The sequence below is a fragment of the Salvelinus namaycush genome, chromosome 12 (genome assembly GCF_016432855.1).
Source record: "Salvelinus namaycush isolate Seneca chromosome 12, SaNama_1.0, whole genome shotgun sequence".
NCBI lineage: Eukaryota > Metazoa > Chordata > Actinopteri > Salmoniformes > Salmonidae > Salvelinus > Salvelinus namaycush.
The window spans coordinates 10,387,908-10,405,654 of NC_052318.1; the positions used below are offsets into that span (position 1 = coordinate 10,387,908).

Below are 17,747 nucleotides of genomic sequence, written 5' to 3' on the forward strand. Positions count from 1 at the left end.
TTTACTTTAAATTATGTGAGCTACACACACATATATATAACTATTAGAGAGTACCCTTTGTTACTGTCCCCACTACAACAGAAAAAAATACTTAAATATATGTACTTTGTCCTTGAAACATTTAAGTGAATTACTGTAGAATTCCATTCATTCCTATGGAGAACTGCTCCTACTAGGGAGTGCCAATATGGCCCGACCGGTGGCTTCAAAGCCACTCAATGGCCAATAGACAGCATTAGCAATTCAGGGTTTATTATAATTATTTTACCAGGTAAGATTTTACCAGGTAAGTTGACTATGAACACATTCTCATTTTATAGCAACAACCTGAGCAATAGTTACAGGTGAGAGGAGAGGGGATGATTGAGCAAATTGGAAGCTGGGGATGATTATGTGGCCATGTTAACACCCCAACTCTTACAATAAGTGCCATGGGATCTTTATTGACCACAGAGTCAGGACACCCAGTTAACATCCCACCCAAAAGATAGTACCCTACACAGGGCAATGTCCTTGATCACTGCCCTGGAATATTGTTATTCTTAAACCAGAGGAAAGAGTGCCTCCTACTGGCCTTACATCACCACTTCCAGCAGCATTTGGTCTCCCATCCAGGACCATCGCTGCTAAGCTTCAGAGGCAATGCAAATAGTCCGGGTAGCCAGTTGACTAGCTGATCAGCAGTCTTATGGCTTGGGGGTAGAAGCTGCCTTTTCAACCTAGACTTGGTGCTCCGGTACTGCTTGCTGTGTGGTAACAGAGAGAACTATCTATGACTAGGGTGGCTGAAGTCTTTGGCAATTTTTAGGGCCTTCCTCTGTCACGGTCTGGTATAGATCCTGGATGGCAGGAAGCTTGGCCCCAGTGATGTACTGGGCCGTACGCACTACCCTCTGTAGCGCCTTGCGGTCAGATGCCGAGAAGTTGCCATACCAGGTGGTGATGCAACCAGTCAGGATGATCTCGATGGTGCAGCTGTAGAACTTTTGGAGGATCTGAGGACCCATGCCAAATCTTTTCAGTCTCCTGAAGGGGAATAGGCATTGTCGTGCCCTCTTCATGACTGTCTTGGTGTGTTTGGACCATGATAGTTCGTTGGTGACACCAAGGAACTTGAAGCTCTCAACCTGCTCCCCTACAGCCCCGTCGGTGAGAATGGGGGCATGCTCGGCCCTTCTTTTCCTGTAGTCCACGATCATCTCTTTTGTCTTGATCACGTTGAGGGAGAGGTTGTTATCCTGGCACCACACTGCCAGGTCTCCGACCTCCTCCCTATAGGCTGTCTCACCTGCTCCCGATAGGCTGTCTCATCGTTGTCGGTGATCAGGCCTACCACTGTTGTGTCATCTGCAAACGTAATGATGGTGCTGGAGTCGTGCCTGGCCATGCAGTCATGGGTGAACAGGGAGTACAGTAGGGGACTGAGCACTTACCCCTGAGGGGCCCCCGTGTTGAGGATCAGCGTGGCAGATGTGTTGTTACCTACCCGTAACACCTGGGGGCGGCCCCTCAGGAAGTCCAGGATTCAGTTGCAGAGGGAGTTGTTTAGTCCCAGGGTCCTTAGCTTAGTGATGAGCTTTGAGGGTACTATGGTGTTGAACGCTGAGCTGTGGTCAATTAATAGCATTCTCACGTAGGTGTTCCTTTTGTCCAGGTAGGAAACGGCAGTGTGGAGTGCAATAGAGATTGCCTTATCTGTGGATCTGTTGAGGCGGTAGGCAAATTGGAGTGGGTCTAGGGTTTCTGGGATAATGGTGTTGTGAGCCATGATCAGCCTTTCAAAGCACTTCATGGCTAAAGACGTGGCTACAGAGTGCTACGGGTCAGTAGTCATTTAGGCAGGTTAGCTTGGTAACCTTGGTGTTCTTGGGCACAGGAACCCTGGTGGTCTGCTTGAAACATGTTGGTATTACATATTCGGTTAAGGAGAGGTTGAAAATGTCAGTGAAGAAACTTCACTGACATTTGGTCAACGCATGCTCAGAGTACACATCCTGGTAATCCGTCTGACCCTGCGGCCTGTTGAATGTTTAACTGTTTAAAGGTCTTCCTCACATCGGCTACGGAGTGTGATCACACAGTCGTCTGGAACTGTCACGTTCTGACCTTAGTTCCTTTTTCATGTCTTTGTGTTAGGTTGGTCAGGGCGTGAGTTGGGGTGGGTAGTCTATGTTCTTTTTTCTATGTTGTTATATTTCTGTGTTTGGCCTGGTATGGTTCTCAATCAGAGGCAGCTGCCGATCGTTGTCTCTGATTGAGAATCATACTTAGGTAGCCTGTTTCCCCCATTTTGGTTGTAGGTGTTTATTTTCTGTGTAGTGTCTGTTCACCTTGCAGAACTGTTTCGTTTTCTCCTCGTTGTTATTTTGTATAGTGTTCAGTTTTTCAATTAAATTATGACGAACACTTACCACGCTGCATTTTGGTCCTCTTCTCCTTCACCAGACGAGAATCGTTACAGAAACACCCACCACCAAAGGACCAAGCAGCGTGGTGGAATGGACTCCTGGACATGGGAGGAAATCTTGGACGGAAAAGGACCATGGGCACAGCCGGGAGAGTATCGCTGTCCGAAAGAGGAGCTGGAGGCAGCTAAAACGGAGCGGCGACGCTATGAGGAATTGGCGCGAGGAAAGTGCACGAGAGGCAGCCCCCAGAATTTTTTGGGGGGGGAGCACACGGGTAGATTGGCGGACTCAGGTAGGAGACCTGAGCCAACTCCCTGTGCTTACCGTGGCGAGAGAGTGACTGGGCAGGCACCGTGTTATGCGGAGAAGCGCAAGGTGTCCCCAGTGCGCACGCATAGCCCGGTGCGCTACATCGCAGCTCCTCGAATCGGCCGGGCTAGAATGAGCATCGAGCCAGGAGGGATGATGCCGGCTCAGCGCATCTGGTCTCCAGTGCGTCTCCTCGGCCCGGGGTATACTGCACCAGCCCTACGCACGGTGTCTCCAGTTCGCCAGCACAGCCCAGTGCGGCCTGTTCCAACTCCCCGCACTTGCCGGGCTACAGGGGGGATCCAGCCAGGACGAGTGGTGCTAGTTCTGCACTCGAGACCGCCAGTGCGCCTCCACGGTCCAGTGCATCCGGTGCCTCGGCCAAGGACAAGGCCTCCTGCATGTCTCCCCAGCCTGGTGAGTTCTGTGCCTGTGCTAAGCACTAACCCTCCTGTCCGGAGCAGCCAGAGTCTCCCTCTAGTCCGGAGCCTCCAGCGACGCCCTCCGGTCCGGAGCCTCCAGCGACTCCCTCCGGTCCGGAGCCTCCAGCAACTCCCTCCGGTCCGGAGCAGCCAGAGTCTCCCTCCTGTCCGGAGCAGCCAGAGCCGCCCGTCTGTCCGGAGCAGCCAGAGCCGCCCGTCTGTCCTGAGCTGCCGGAGCCGCCCGTCTGTCCTGAGCTGCCGGAGCCGCCCGTCTGTCCTGAGCTGCCGGAGCCGCCCGTCTGTCCTGAGCTGCCGGAGCCGCCCGTCTGTCCTGAGCTGCCGGAGCCGCCCGTCAGTCAGGAGCTGCCGGAGCCGCCCGTCAGTCAGGAGCTGCCGGAGCCGCCCGTCAGTCAGGAGCTGCCGGAGCCGCCCGTCAGTCAGGAGCTGCCGGAGCCGCCCGTCAGTCAGGAGCTGCCAGAGTCGCCCTTCACTACGGCGCTGCCGGAGTCGCCCTTCACTACGGTGCTGCCGGAGTCTCCCATCTATTCGGGGCCCGCTGCAAGGTTTCCCAGTCCGAGGTCGGTGGCGAGGATTGCCGCTCCAAAGGCGCCACTTAAGCGGGCAAAGACTATGGTGGAGTGGGGTCCACGTCCCGCGCCAGAGCCGCCACCGCGGACAGACGCCCACCCAGACCCTCCCCTATAGGTTCAGGTTTTGCGGCCGGAGTCCGCACCTTTGGGGGGAGGGGTACTGTCACGTTCTGACCTTAGTTCCTTTTTTATGTCTTTGTGTTAGGTTGGTCAGGGCGTGAGTTGGGGTGGGTAGTCTATGTTCTTTTTTCTATGTTGTTATATTTCTGTGTTTGGCCTGGTATGGTTCTCAATCAGAGGCAGCTGTCGATCGTTGTCTCTGATTGAGAATCATACTTAGGTAGTCTGTTTTCCCCATTTTGGTTGTGGGTGTTTATTTTCTGTGTAGTGTCTGTTCACCTTGCAGAACTGTTTCGTTTTCTCCTCGTTGTTATTTTGTTTAGTGTTCAGTTTTTCAATTAAATTATGACGAACACTTACCACGCTGCATTTTGGTCCTCTTCTCCTTCACCAGACGAGAATCGTTACAGGAACAGCATGCTTCATGCATGCTTCAGTGTTGCTTGCCTCGAAGCGTGCTTAGAAGTTATTTAGCTCACCTGGTAGGCTGGTGTCACTGGGAAGCTCGCATCTGTGCTTCCTTTTGTAGTCCGTAATAGTTTGCATGCCCTGCCACATCCAATGAGCGTCGGAGCCGGTGTAGTAGGTGTCAATCTTAGTCTGTATAGACGCTTTGCATGTTTGATGGTTCATCGGAGGGCATAGCACGATTTCTTATCAGCATTCGGGTTAGTGTCCTGCTCCTTGAAAGCAGATGTTGCCTGTAATCCATGGCTTCTGGTTGGGGTATGTACGTACGTTACTTTGGGGGCGACGTCATCAATGCACTTATTGATGAATCCAGTGACTGATGTGGTGTACTCCTTAATGCCATCGGAAGAATCCTGGAACATATTCCAGTCTTTGCTAGCAAAACAGTCCTGTAGCTTAGCATCAGCATCATCTGACCACTTCCGTATTGAGCGAGTCACTGCAACTTCCTGCTTTAGTTTTTACTTGTAAGCCGGAATCAGGAGGTCATGATGCAGTTTCAGAATGTGGGGGGGACATGTCCCTGGGCAACAATAACATCTTGTCTTAAATAACAGTCCAAAAAACATGTAGGCCTGCTAGAACACAACATTTATTATGAAATGTACAGGCAAATCATTACGGAATCCTAGTCCTTTAGCCTGTATCTTTGGTACTAACTAAGTAGCTAAACCTGCGGCATCTAAAATAGTGTTTTCAACGATAACAGACAAACACACCTTCAGTGACTGTACAACCAACAACACTGGAGGCCTATTGGAACTAATAAAACGTTTACAGTGTTCGAGAGGATCAAAAACATAATGCATCATGGGCAAATTGTGAATGGCTGACTGATCTAGAATAATAATGAATAGTTATTTATGATGCAGGTTTCTCAGTCGCCTGCAATGTTGAACAAGACCATAGGCTATTTGGAAAGCGCAAACCTGAGTGCAATTTCGGTTGGTAATGGTGGGAGTGGTTTTGCCGAATGGAATCATGGGAGTTTGAGCCTTGAACAACAGAAAAATATTGGAGTAAACTGACTATAAATATCAAGCTGTAGGTTTTTGAGCGTCGATTTAAAATATTTACAGATGTTATTAGACGCAGACAACCAGAGCAAAACAGCAGGGAATTCCAATATGAGCAGAAAACTAAACACAGGTTATATACTGTAGGTAGCTGAAAATGACTGTCCATAATTGATCCTTGATATTGGGGATCCGTGGGACGGCCCAGCTCTGACGTTACCCCATTGAAGTTGACATTTAAAATGTTTAAGGTAAGGGTAAAGGTTAGAGTTAGGTAAGAGTTAAGGTAAGCAAGAGGTAAGAGACTCACAGGCGGTTGGTGGCACCTTAATTGGGGAGGATGGGCTCGTGGTAAAGGCTGGAACGGTATCAAATACATCAAACACATGGTTTCCATGTTTCCACGTTTCTGTTATATTGTAATGACCTGACTAGATCATAAAGGAACAATTGTCCAGACAGAGGTTTGAGTTTACGAATTGACGGTTTATTAAACCAACTTTACACAGGCTACTGTTTGGCCGTAACCCACGCCAAATAAGTGAAAGATAAACACAAGCCAACCATGACCTTCTCTTGTGAAGGCAAGACATAAGAGAGAGAACAAAGGCTAAACCTGGTCTTAACTTCCAATGCTCCATCCCCCTACCCAACCCCCCTTCCACACCACTCCGCCAACCGCCAGGATGCCCGGCATCAGAACATTCCAGGCATTCCCGTGATAGGCAGATAGTAGGTTGATTGGCATGTCGGACCCCGCGAACACTGGGTACTAGTAAGTACAACACAACCACCTACTAGCCTAACACATAACACACAGCTGTCTGTGCGGGTCGCTACAATATATATATAATATATATGTATAAATATATATAATATATATACGCATTTTACATGCCAACTTTGAGTTAGCAGCAATTGAGATACTGACATATGTGAGTACTACATATCATTAGTTGGAGAAAATCTAAAAAATTCCACATGGTTTAGAACGACATCTTTCTGATAGAAAGGTCCAGAGCCATCGAGAACTATTCAATTCTCGCGATATTGCATTGAGATTCCGCGTGAACTCACAAAACCACCTTGTAGTTGTAGCAGATCTTGCTATCTACCGCCCGGTGTGCACAGCTATCAGATTATTCAGTACAGTGCCGCGGATTATGAATTGAAGTACACTTCTGATTTAACAATATCTATTGACTTTTGTACGTCTTTCCAAAAATAATTCAAACACGTTTCTGTTATTTTAAGGAGTTATTGACGTCAACATTTCATACAATAGTAGAATACAGGCAAGGTAACGTTAGCGTGGAAGATGTCAGTGGTGGGAATTGATGTGGGCTTTCAAAGCTGCTATGTTGCTGTAGCTCGAGCCGGAGGAATTGAGACCGTGGCTAACGAATACAGCGACCGAAGTACACCGTAAGTAAAATATTTTAAAACTCGTTTCTCTAGTCTAGACTAGCCATACACTTGAGACAAATACAATTGGTTAGTGAGAGTGGTCAGTTTCTGTTTTTGCGGCCTGGACAACTAGCTGCTAGGTAGCTAGTTAGTTAACAGTTGTGTGTACAGGGTACTGCACGTGAATTCAGCTGCATTACGTTAGCGAGCTAGCTAACGTAATGCAGCCCATCTAATCCATCTAATTTCACCATCCCGCTTTTATCAGATGGATTTATTTCACATGTGTATTGAACTAGTTAATGGTTGCTATTAAACTAGCAGTTACTTATGAGTATGAGTCCGCCTGCTATCATAGTTAGCCAGTTAGCTAGCTCACCGTTTACTGTACTGGCTCACTTGCTATGACGACATCCGTCAATCGCCGGTAGGAATATTCTAGCAATTTTGCAGTGCGTATAACTGTGTGGTAAAGTACACCATGCAATGAGATTTTTTTTTTAACCTTTATTTATAAAAAAATATATACCATATTATTAGTTTATGGCACCACTGGCCACTTAATTTACAGTACTGTCAGATTTAAGTCAATATTAACATTAACTAGTTCAGGGATTTTTATTTTTTTGTGGCATTTTTTTTCAGCATTTAAGAAAGTTGACAGAAAATACATGCGATAACTGCTTAAAACGGTCATAAACCAGGTTCCATCAAACCTATGCAAGTAAAGTACATGTCGGATAAAACATGTAATGACCGGCCTGATGGAAACAGAAAATTGTTCGTTAAACTTCCGGACGTCGACAAAACAAAACACGCTAGACAACTTGGTATCTTTTAGTGTCGATAAAATTATGCGAGAAATGACGGTGGAATTGCTTTTATGCGCAAATATTAACATAGCCATCATATCGAAGTACACTTGGAGTCACGCGATGACGTTTGTGGTCCTACCACTACTACGCGGGGAAAACATGCAGTTTATTAGGCTAAATCAAAACTGGTTTTATCTGAATTTCACAGGGTGGTGAAAGTGCAATATTCGATTCCCACTTGGGACCAGTACAAAAAAGTATGAAAAACGTATGCACTCACTGCTGTAAATCGCTCTGGATAAGAGTGTCTGCTAAATGACTAAAATGTCTTAATGCGCCTTTCCAATAAATATCGAGGGTCTTATTCTGGTGACATGATAATCGGTGATTGGTTGCCGTTTGATAAATAAAAATAATAACGCTCTTTTGTCTATAATGATAATCTCATAATGTAGGCGATACATCCGCAGGTAGCTAGAGTGCACGCGCCAATACCAGAGTGCACACTGGATATATAATGCAACATATTTTGTGAGAGAACCATCAGAGTTGAAAATGTAACTTGTATTTTTTATTTGGTACATGGGAATTGAACCGCAAAGGGTATTTTTATGTGCACCACGTCAACACGCACAACCTTTATTTTTATTTTCAAGAAGTCAATTTGATGGAAACATCTCTGATGGAAAAATGCGCAAATTGTTGTTATGCGGATTTTAGAATATTCTAATGAAAATATGTCGCCAATTGGAACTAGAAAAACTCAGAAATGTCTGACTTGCCAAATGGTTGTAGTTATACACGTGCCGCGTTATATTAATTAGCAAATCGCACATTTCTGAGTTTCCTAGATCCGACTAGATTGTGAACGCAGCATAAAACCAGGGGTAAGGTACGTTGCCATTGGGGGAAAAAAACAAAAGAAACAGCTGAACGTCATGACGTCACACCTTGTCGACTTCTAGAGTCTTCTTCATGCAGCATGGATAGAATGAAAGAATTGATTGCATAACACCGGTGAAACTTGCATTCCTATAGATATTACATAATTGGATGTTTAAACTTGCATCCAGTCAATCAGAAATAAAAGTCGAAGCAATTCAGGCACTTTTGAAAGTCGGGACAATCCTTGTCCAGCAAATAACATAATTTTTCTAGTTACATTATTTTTTTCAAGCAGTTGGCATTTAGCTATATATTTGAGAAATTCTATATATTGAAAGATACAAATTTAAATGTCTTACAATTTTCAAGGATGTATAGATTTTTGTAACACAAAAATAGAAACACCGGGTTTTTACATTCAAAGACAAGAGTATCAATTGATTTCATTACCTTATTCTTACAGAGCATAGTATTATGGCAAAGTAATAAGTTAAAATATATTGAATAGGTTGTTTTTAATTTTTTATTCATTTTATGGATTTAATATTTAGCAAGAATCATAATTGAATTCATCACATACTTTTCGTTGGTGGAGGATCTTGGACTATCTAAAACAAAAAGAACATCACAAGCTTGCAGATGGATGTCGCTACCCAATATTTTACCAAAGTCCAACATTGGAAAAACAAATGCTCAAGATTCTGTCCCAGTTTGAAATTTATATTTACAAGTACTTGTTGGATGTGTAATATCTGAGTTACTTTAGTGTTTCCATCACTTTGTTAGCACGTACAGTGCATGCGTAAAGTATTCAGACCCCTTGACTTTTTTCAGAACATTTTACGTTACAGCCTTACAAAATTATTTAAATCGTTTTTTCCCCCTCATCAATCTACACACAATACCCCATAATGAGAAAGCAAAAACGGGTTTAAAAGGGAAATATCACATTTACGTAAGTATTCAGATTCTTTACTCTGTACTTTGTTGAAGAATCTTTGGCAGCGATTACAGCCTTGAGTCTTCTTCGGTATGATGCTACAAGCTTGGCACACCTGTATTTGGGGAGTTTCTCCCATTCTTCTCTGCAGATCCTCTCAAGCTCTGTCAAGTTGGATAGGGAGCGTCGCTGCACACCTATTTTCAGGTTTATCTAGAGATGTTCGATTGGGTTCAAGTTTTTTAACGTGCAAAATAAATTTATGCAGCAGGGATCTTGATCCAGGAGGGGATTGATTGTCTGCTGTAATGCTAGAAAACCAAATGCATAGTTGGAGCCCTGAGCTGAAGATAATCTATTTGGCACATCTTCGATAGAAATCTTGTCATAACTTATAAGCAGTGGCATAGCACGCACCTTTTTTTGTTGACAGTGTTGAAAGTCATACTGTCTGTATTTCATAATACCCCGATATACGGTAAACCGCCCAAGCATAATGTAGGCTAAACAATTTCATGTGATGACTTGCTAAGTTATAGATTACTTTACTTATCTCATCTCAGTCTCTGAATTTTACATAGGCTAATTCACACTAAGATATGGAATGCCATAGAATCTAAAGCACCATGCACACAAGGAAGGATCTTATCAATTATCTTGTTCACCTTTTTCAGAGCATGTGTGTCCTTTGGACCACGGAATCGTTCAATAGGAGCGGCAGCGAAAGGCCAGGTAAGCCTTGCTTTAAGACGTATCGCTAATATAAGTCATTTGTGAAAATAAAGTAGCATGTTATTTGACCATGGCATTTGTTATTTTTTCTTTTTGAAAGGTTGTAACAAATTGTAAGAACACTGTTCAAGGGTTCAAGCGATTCCATGGCAGGGCGTTCTTAGACCCCTACGTCCAGTCAGCAAAATCTAGCTTGGTTTACGACCTGGCCCAGATGCCTTCTGGGATGACCGGCATCAAGGTAAATGATCAGAAGTGAAGATGCGGCTGAACGGGGAGCTGGTTTGAGATATTCATTTTTACTCCCTTACTCAATTTTTTACTAGGTGATGTACATGGAGGAGGAGAAAGTCTTCAGCATTGAACAAGTCACTGCCATGCTGCTGAACAAACTGAAGGAGACTGCTGAGACGGCAATGAAGAAACCTGTGGCTGACTGTGTCATCTCTGTAAGCAGTTTTACATCTACTTAGACAGGCATGAAGATGGAGTATTCTTTTTTTGGTTAACAAACTCTCATGACTACAGCGATGCCTATGCCCTATAGAAAATATGCAGTTACACGTGTGCGCGCACACAGTTTAGGCAGTCAAGGACTGTGTTTTTGTCAACTCATAATTTCTCCTAATGTCCTCCAGGTCCCCAGCTTCTACACTGATGCAGAGAGGAGGTCTGTTATAGATGCAGCTCAGATTGCAGGGCTCAACTGCCTACGACTCATGAATGAGACCACTGCAGGTAATTCCATTACCATGCCAACACTGAACAATGTTATCCCATGTAAATCTTGGTCTGAACCAATTTCTCTGTCTATTCCAGTTACACTGGCATATGGGATCTATAAACAGGATCTCCCTGCCCCTGAGGAAAAGCCAAGAAATGTGGTATTTGTAGATTTGGGCCACTCTGGTTATCAGGTCTCTGTCTGTGCATTCAACAAAGGAAAGCTCAAGGTACGTTTTTGATATGTTCAAAGACAACGTAACACAAAAAAAATTAAGATAGAACAAGGCATTAGGTACATTGTTTTGTTCTCTTTCAGATGCTAGCTTCTGCGTTTGATGCAGAATTGGGTGGCAAAGACTTTGACGAGGTGTTGGTGAACCATTTCTGTGAGGAGTTTGGCAAGAAGTACAAGCTGGATGTGAAGACCAAGCCCAGAGCCCTGGTTCGTCTCTACCAGGAGTGTGAGAAGCTCAAGAAGCTGATGAGCGCCAACTCCTCTGATTTGCCACTCAACATTGAGTGCTTCATGAATGACATCGATGTGACTGGGAAACTCAACAGGTTAGTGGAGCATAAAACAAGTCCTCTCATTTATTTCGGTACGTCTACATTACACATTTGGCCATCCGCAGTGGGAAAGCCATGTGTCAGGAAGTGTTTTCATTCGGTGCATGTGTATCATCATGATGCAAGCAGCTGCATGTGTGTACGGTATCTATTAATATCCCATGACCACTGTTGTTCCAGAGGCCACTTTGAGGAGATGTGTGCAGGGCTTCTGGCCAAAGTGGAATCTCCCCTGCACAGCGTCATGGAACAAGCCAGTGAGTAGCTGTTGTAATAGTAGCTGGAATATCCCTGAGCCACGTGCACAAGCGCAGCCTGTTCATGTTCTTGCTAAGACCTGGATTGGCTGTTTAAATCTGACTACTAATATGTTTCATGCATTGTCCAGAGCTGAAGAAGGAAGACATCTATGCTGTGGAAATCGTGGGCGGTGCCTCCAGGATCCCTGCCGTCAAAGAAAGAGTCAGCAAATTCTTTGGAAAAGAGCTGAGCACAACATTAAATGCAGACGAGGCTGTCGCAAGAGGATGTGCACTGCAGGTATCATGTCATGACTCACTGTCCCCAATGGTGTCTTAAGCAAATGGCTAAAAATGGCACGCCCATGTCTCTCACTCATGGAACTGGTCGGTATCGCTGTAGTTGTTTGACCTGATGTTTACTTAATAGCACAAACAATTAGCAGGTAATAACTTTTCCTGTTGACATAACATTGAGTACTGTATACAGTTGTTAAACACTTAGCAAACATATTATAATGCAGGTGGTTTATCTCCTTAGTGTGCAATCCTGTCCCCTGCCTTCAAAGTCAGAGAGTTTTCCATCACGGATGTCGTCCACTATCCCATATCCTTGAAGTGGAACTCTGCTGCAGAGGAGGGGTTAAGGTAATGATATCTTCTTCACATTTGACATTGGCTTATTTAACACCGATTGCACTGAACTCTGATTGGCAGTGACTCACGTTATCTTCTGGTCTACTCTCCTCCGTCAGTGATTGCGAGGTATTCCCAAGGAACCATGCAGCACCCTTCTCCAAAGTGTTGACATTCTACCGGAGAGAGCCCTTCTCCTTGGAGGCGTACTACAACAACCCCAAAGAGCTGCCGTACCCGGACCCCACAATAGGTACCAGAACAAACCGTCCTGAAACTTTAAATGCCTCTAATAAGCTATAAGCTTGCACCTGTTCAATTAATTTTGTACTTTTAATGGTTGTCTCTGAGGCCAGGTTACTGGGTGTCTTCTAATACTCCACTTGTGAACTCATCAGGTCAGTTCATTGTCCAGAAAGTGGTTCCCCAGGCAAATGGTGAGAGTTCAAAGGTCAAGGTGAAGGTCAGGGTGAATGTCCATGGGGTCTTCAGCGTGTCCAGTGCCTCTCTAGTAGAGCTCCTGAAACCTAATGAGGGAGAGGAGCCAATGGAGACAGACCCAGCCGGGAAGGAAGAGGAGGTTTGTGTGCACTGTTTTCGCACAGCGCTTACATAGGCTATGGTCTCTACCAGGCTTTCACCTCTACCAGGGTTTCACCTCACCTTCAGTTTAAAAGCCTGTGGAAGTTCCTGTCAGAAAGAGGCCAAAAGAAGGTGGAGGGTATCCAAGTTGTTTGCCCCTCCCAACAATTAGAATAGGCACTTTCAAACAGGCAGCGATTGGAAACCGAAAGCCAATCATTTTCTTTGTTGCCCATGTGGGGTTGTGTCATTTCAACCAAATTATAAATATCCATGGGGAAAAATGTAGTATGCTTGCACCATTAATTAGCTTATCTGGATAATTAGCACTTTTCATGAGGAATGGAAGGGGTGGTTGTTTTTGAATAATCATCTACTCACAGCCAATCAGTCAGCAGCCGCTGGCAATCAGCGCTCCACTCATACCCACTTTTCCGATATGAACTTCCCCAGGCTCTGGAGAACAACTTGAGGGAGGCCTGGAAGCCAAGGCTACATCGGCAATAATGCCTATACACTACCCACACCCAATTTAATGGACAATTAATCAACCCAGACATATTCAGTAAAATGGCAACTAATTCATCTGTCATGTCTCAACAAGTTAAACCTGCTTCAGAAAATATATTATTGTATTTTTCTTTGCCTGCTTGTTTTTCTTGTGTTATCTGACCATCTCTGCATTGTGGTGTTAACGCCACATGAATGGAGAGCTAATAAAATGTTTATTGTCTCATCAGAGTAAGATGCAGACCGAACAAGATGACCAAAAAGCCAAAGGTGATGGACAGAAAGACGATGCTGACAAGAAGTCAGAGACTGAGGAAATGGAGGTGACTGACTGACTACATATTTTCAACATTCTGAGGGGATGTGTTTTGTGTGTACGTATTCATGATAAAGGTATGGGACCAATGCACATTTACCTAAAACGTAGTATATATATATATGTTTTTTTGTTTGTTTTTTAAAATCTCAGACATCGGAGGATGGAAAACAGGAGAAGAATCACGCTCCATCGGCAAAGAAACCCAAAGTGAAAACGAAGACTGTTGAACTCCCAATCGAAAACAGCCTGCACTGGCAACTAACCAATGACCTGGTCAATCTGTTCATGGAGAATGAGGTAATGTTGTAGGACACCATAACTAGTATCAACACTAATTCATTTTTTCCAGTATTATCTGATTGGCTTAGCATCACTGAGACAGGATATTTTTCTGACTTTTGTCCTCATTAGTTGAAAACCTGTCCTGTATTTATATAAACCATGTATTATTGTCTGTTATTGTTTTACAAGCATAATTTTAACATGCAACACTGTATATCATACCACTATTGTACAGTATAAAGAATTTTTCAACCTTTTTGTCTGTAAAATTAGGTTTAATGGGTTGCTTAAGCATGTTCATCTGTGTCAGAGTTGTGGTAGGAAGTGTTACATTAAATGTTACAATTTAGCAGGTGCTCTTGTCCAGAGTGAGTGCATACAAATTTATATTTGTGTCCACCTCAGGGTAAGATGATGATGCAGGACAAGCTGGAGAAGGAGAGAAACGATGCCAAGAACAATGTAGAGGAGTACGTCTATGAGATGAGGGACAAACTGCACGGAGTGTTGGAGAAGTTTGTCAGTGAATCTGTGAGTATATTCCCTTAAGCTGGCTGAGTAGAAAAGCACTAGCTAACAGCAAGGCTAAGCCACATTTTATTTGTATTATTCCCAGTGTAATATATAACCTTTACATGTATTAAAAACAAATGATGTGGAGTTACTACAAGTTTGTTTTTACTAAATGCAGGACCGAGACACCTTTGCATTAAGACTTGAGGACACAGAGAACTGGTTGTATGATGATGGCGAGGACCAACAGAAACAAGTGTACATCGACAAACTGGCTGAATTAAAGGTAACATTGTCAGTCAATTCCTGTCTCTGATTCTAGGATGTATTTTGTTATGTGACTGAACCAAATGTCCCTTCTACAGAAATTTGGGCAGCCCATCCAGGAAAGATACATCGAGGCTGAGGAGAGACCAAAAGCATTCGATGAACTTGGAAGGCATATCCAACAGTACATGAAGATTGTAGAAGCTTACAAAACAAAGGTAACTTCTAAGATATTGTTATTGCATAGTTGTGCACATGTAGTTTCATCAACCTTGAGTCACTGGACATGTAATGATATCTCTCAATGCCTCCCAGCATTGAAATGTTCCTTATGTCTGTCTTGACACCCAGGAGGAGCAGTATGAGCATTTGGACGAGTTGGAGATGTTGAAGGTGGATAAGCAGGTGAACGACGCCATGATTTGGATGAACAGCAAAATGAATGCGCAGAGCAAACAGAATCTTACCCAGGAGCCTGCCGTCAAAGTCCAGGAGATTCAGGCAAAAACAAAGGTTAGTGCAGACAATAGGTTTGTATAGTCTGTCAAGGACTCAGTTCTGCCTGGTCAGGTCACATGGTCGGGGACTCCTGGTCCTAATATGGCATATGGTCATCCAAAGTTCAGAATGTCCCAAAGCTCACTTTTTAAAGTTCATATTCTGTCAACTCGTACCCAAATAATGTTGTGGACTCACCGTATACTCCTATTTGTGGCCAAAGCATAAATTGGAGAAGAAAAAAACCACTTCAAAAACCCCACCTCAAACAGACAGTTTCAAAAAGGTTTACTATTTCCTCATTGAGGATGATGTCATCCTGAGGAAGATGAGCTGGCCATCAGTGGTTTACTCGTGAATATTTTTGACCGGCATCCTTCTGTTGTTGGGGTATGCCCACACCATTCCAACACAAAGCTGCTTTTTAATATACTTAATGCTGTAATATCGACATTTTTGGGGGCGAACCTGACCAAGTTCACACACAAATGTTAGTTGTAGATCTGTCATTCTTATTGAAAGCAAGTCTAAGAAGTTGTAGATCTCTTCTATGTGCGCTATTTCTATGCTTTTTGTTCCCACATGTTCATATTTGCATCTTTCGGTTTTATACACCAGCTTCAAACAGCTGAAAATACAATAGTTGGAGATATTGAAAATATTTTTCACAGCGGTTTAGATGGTACAATGATTCTCTGCACTAGACATTGCATGTTTTGTCACAATTACCATGTTTTGGAAGGAAGACCATTTCACTAATATTGTAATTAATTATAGGTAATATTTCATAAAGTTAATTTAACATCCTCTTTCCATCTGTTTAGGAGCTTTACTCAGCTTGCAACCCTATCGTCTCAAAACCCAAACCCAAAGTGGAGATCCCCAAGGATGAGAAGGAAGAGCAGAATGGACCTATTAATGGACAGGAGGACACAGATGCCCAGCCAGGCAGCCCAGAGAAGGGTGCAGCAGAGAGCACGGTGGCGCCTGAATCTGCAGAGGGCAACAAGCTGCCTGAGATGGACATTGACTAACTGCTACAGCTGCCCCAGCCTTCTCTCCCCACCCGCCTCACACCTCTCTGAGATCTTATTGATTATAGCCTCTCTTTTGATGACACAGTCAAACTATTCCTATAAATACTGTCAATCAGCCTTCTTGGAATGTTCCACTATTTTTTGCTGAATACAATGAATGCATATTGCTCAAGCTGTTTGACATCAAATATTGTGAGTGCCGCAGGATGGAAACTTGCTTTCTGTGTATTGCTTCAATGGCCATTTAGTAAGGAATGTTCTCAGCATCTCTTTAGCCTATTTCCACTGAGATTGAAATATTAAGAGGTCGTAAGCAGCGAAAAAACGAGTACAGAAGTTTAGTGAAATGTTAACTTATGTTTGAATGGGGAAGGGGGTTCAAGCTTGAAATGTATGATTATTCCCTGTTGGATAAATGTAGAGGACACCCTGATGGGGGAGAGATTGGATGGAATAAAGGTTAGTGTATTCAGAGATATGATAGAGGCATCAATTATCTGTCTACTATATGTTTAATTAAATTTGAGTTACTGTCATGCAATATTTCAATATAAGGCTGTCACATTTAAAGGCAATGGTCTGGGTTGTTCTCTCTGGTATAGCCTTGTTTTGTTTTTCTACTCTGTACAATGAATGGTGTGAATGAATGGTGAATACCAATTTGGTGCTGTTACCACTCACCAAAAGCTAAATAAATACATTTTGGTGTATGAGAATTATGTTCAAGTGCCTGAAAGATTATTTGAAAATGCAATGAGGAACATGTTGATTCGGGTGAGAGAATACTCCAAGGGACCTGGAGTGGAACACATTGAATTCCGTGAAAAGAAAGGGATTATACAAAGTTCTGATTTGCTGTTAGTATACTGTCAAATTCACAAAGGTGGAATAAACAAAATGCAATGTTTAGATGTTCTGCTTTAAATCTCAAATTGGCAAATCCCTTCTATGGCCAGTGGTGGTTTTGAGGAACAAATAGGCCACTTAATTGGCATTATTTTTGGATCACCCCCTCAGCTCAGTACATAAAACCAACAGGTGTGTGCAGAGGGTGAGCCCTCATTCCCACTAGCTGGGTTTCTTTTTTTCTCTGTTCCAACCACCATGACCTACAGACAGCTTCACCACAGTGCTATTCTGGATACACTGGTTAACCCTTAAAGCGCCAACATATTTTTTTGCTGATTGCAAAAAGACTTTCAAAATGAATTGGTTTAAAGTCCCCAAAATTAGCACATATTTTAAAATGTTCACATTTATAGTGAAATTTGATGTTTTTGTATATTTTTCATGTTTTTAACAGATATTTTGATAAATTTCCCCCTAGCCACTTATGAACATTTGTCTGTCACACAAATGCAACACTTTGAATGAATAACAGGCTGAGAAATTGGCTATTGAGCTAATGTACTAATGTAACCGGTATGACCTAAGATGGCCAACGATATGACTTTTA

The 17,747-nt window shown here is 43.5% G+C and overlaps 1 protein-coding gene across 1 annotated transcript; it reads left to right on the forward strand.

Moving 5' to 3' along the window:
• Positions 1-6,436: 6,436 nt before the first annotated feature.
• On the forward strand, positions 6,437-17,010 carry LOC120056884 (heat shock 70 kDa protein 4-like). The gene is made up of 19 exons (XM_039005145.1): positions 6,437-6,761; positions 10,058-10,115; positions 10,216-10,356; positions 10,442-10,564; positions 10,754-10,853; positions 10,935-11,068; positions 11,158-11,402; positions 11,589-11,665; positions 11,797-11,948; positions 12,189-12,295; positions 12,403-12,536; positions 12,682-12,863; positions 13,606-13,698; positions 13,845-13,991; positions 14,382-14,507; positions 14,668-14,775; positions 14,855-14,974; positions 15,108-15,269; positions 16,079-17,010. Exons 1-19 carry the CDS (start codon positions 6,655-6,657, stop codon positions 16,286-16,288), a joined length of 2,526 nt encoding a protein of 841 aa, XP_038861073.1. The 5' UTR covers positions 6,437-6,654; the 3' UTR covers positions 16,289-17,010.
• Positions 17,011-17,747: the final 737 nt, after the last annotated feature.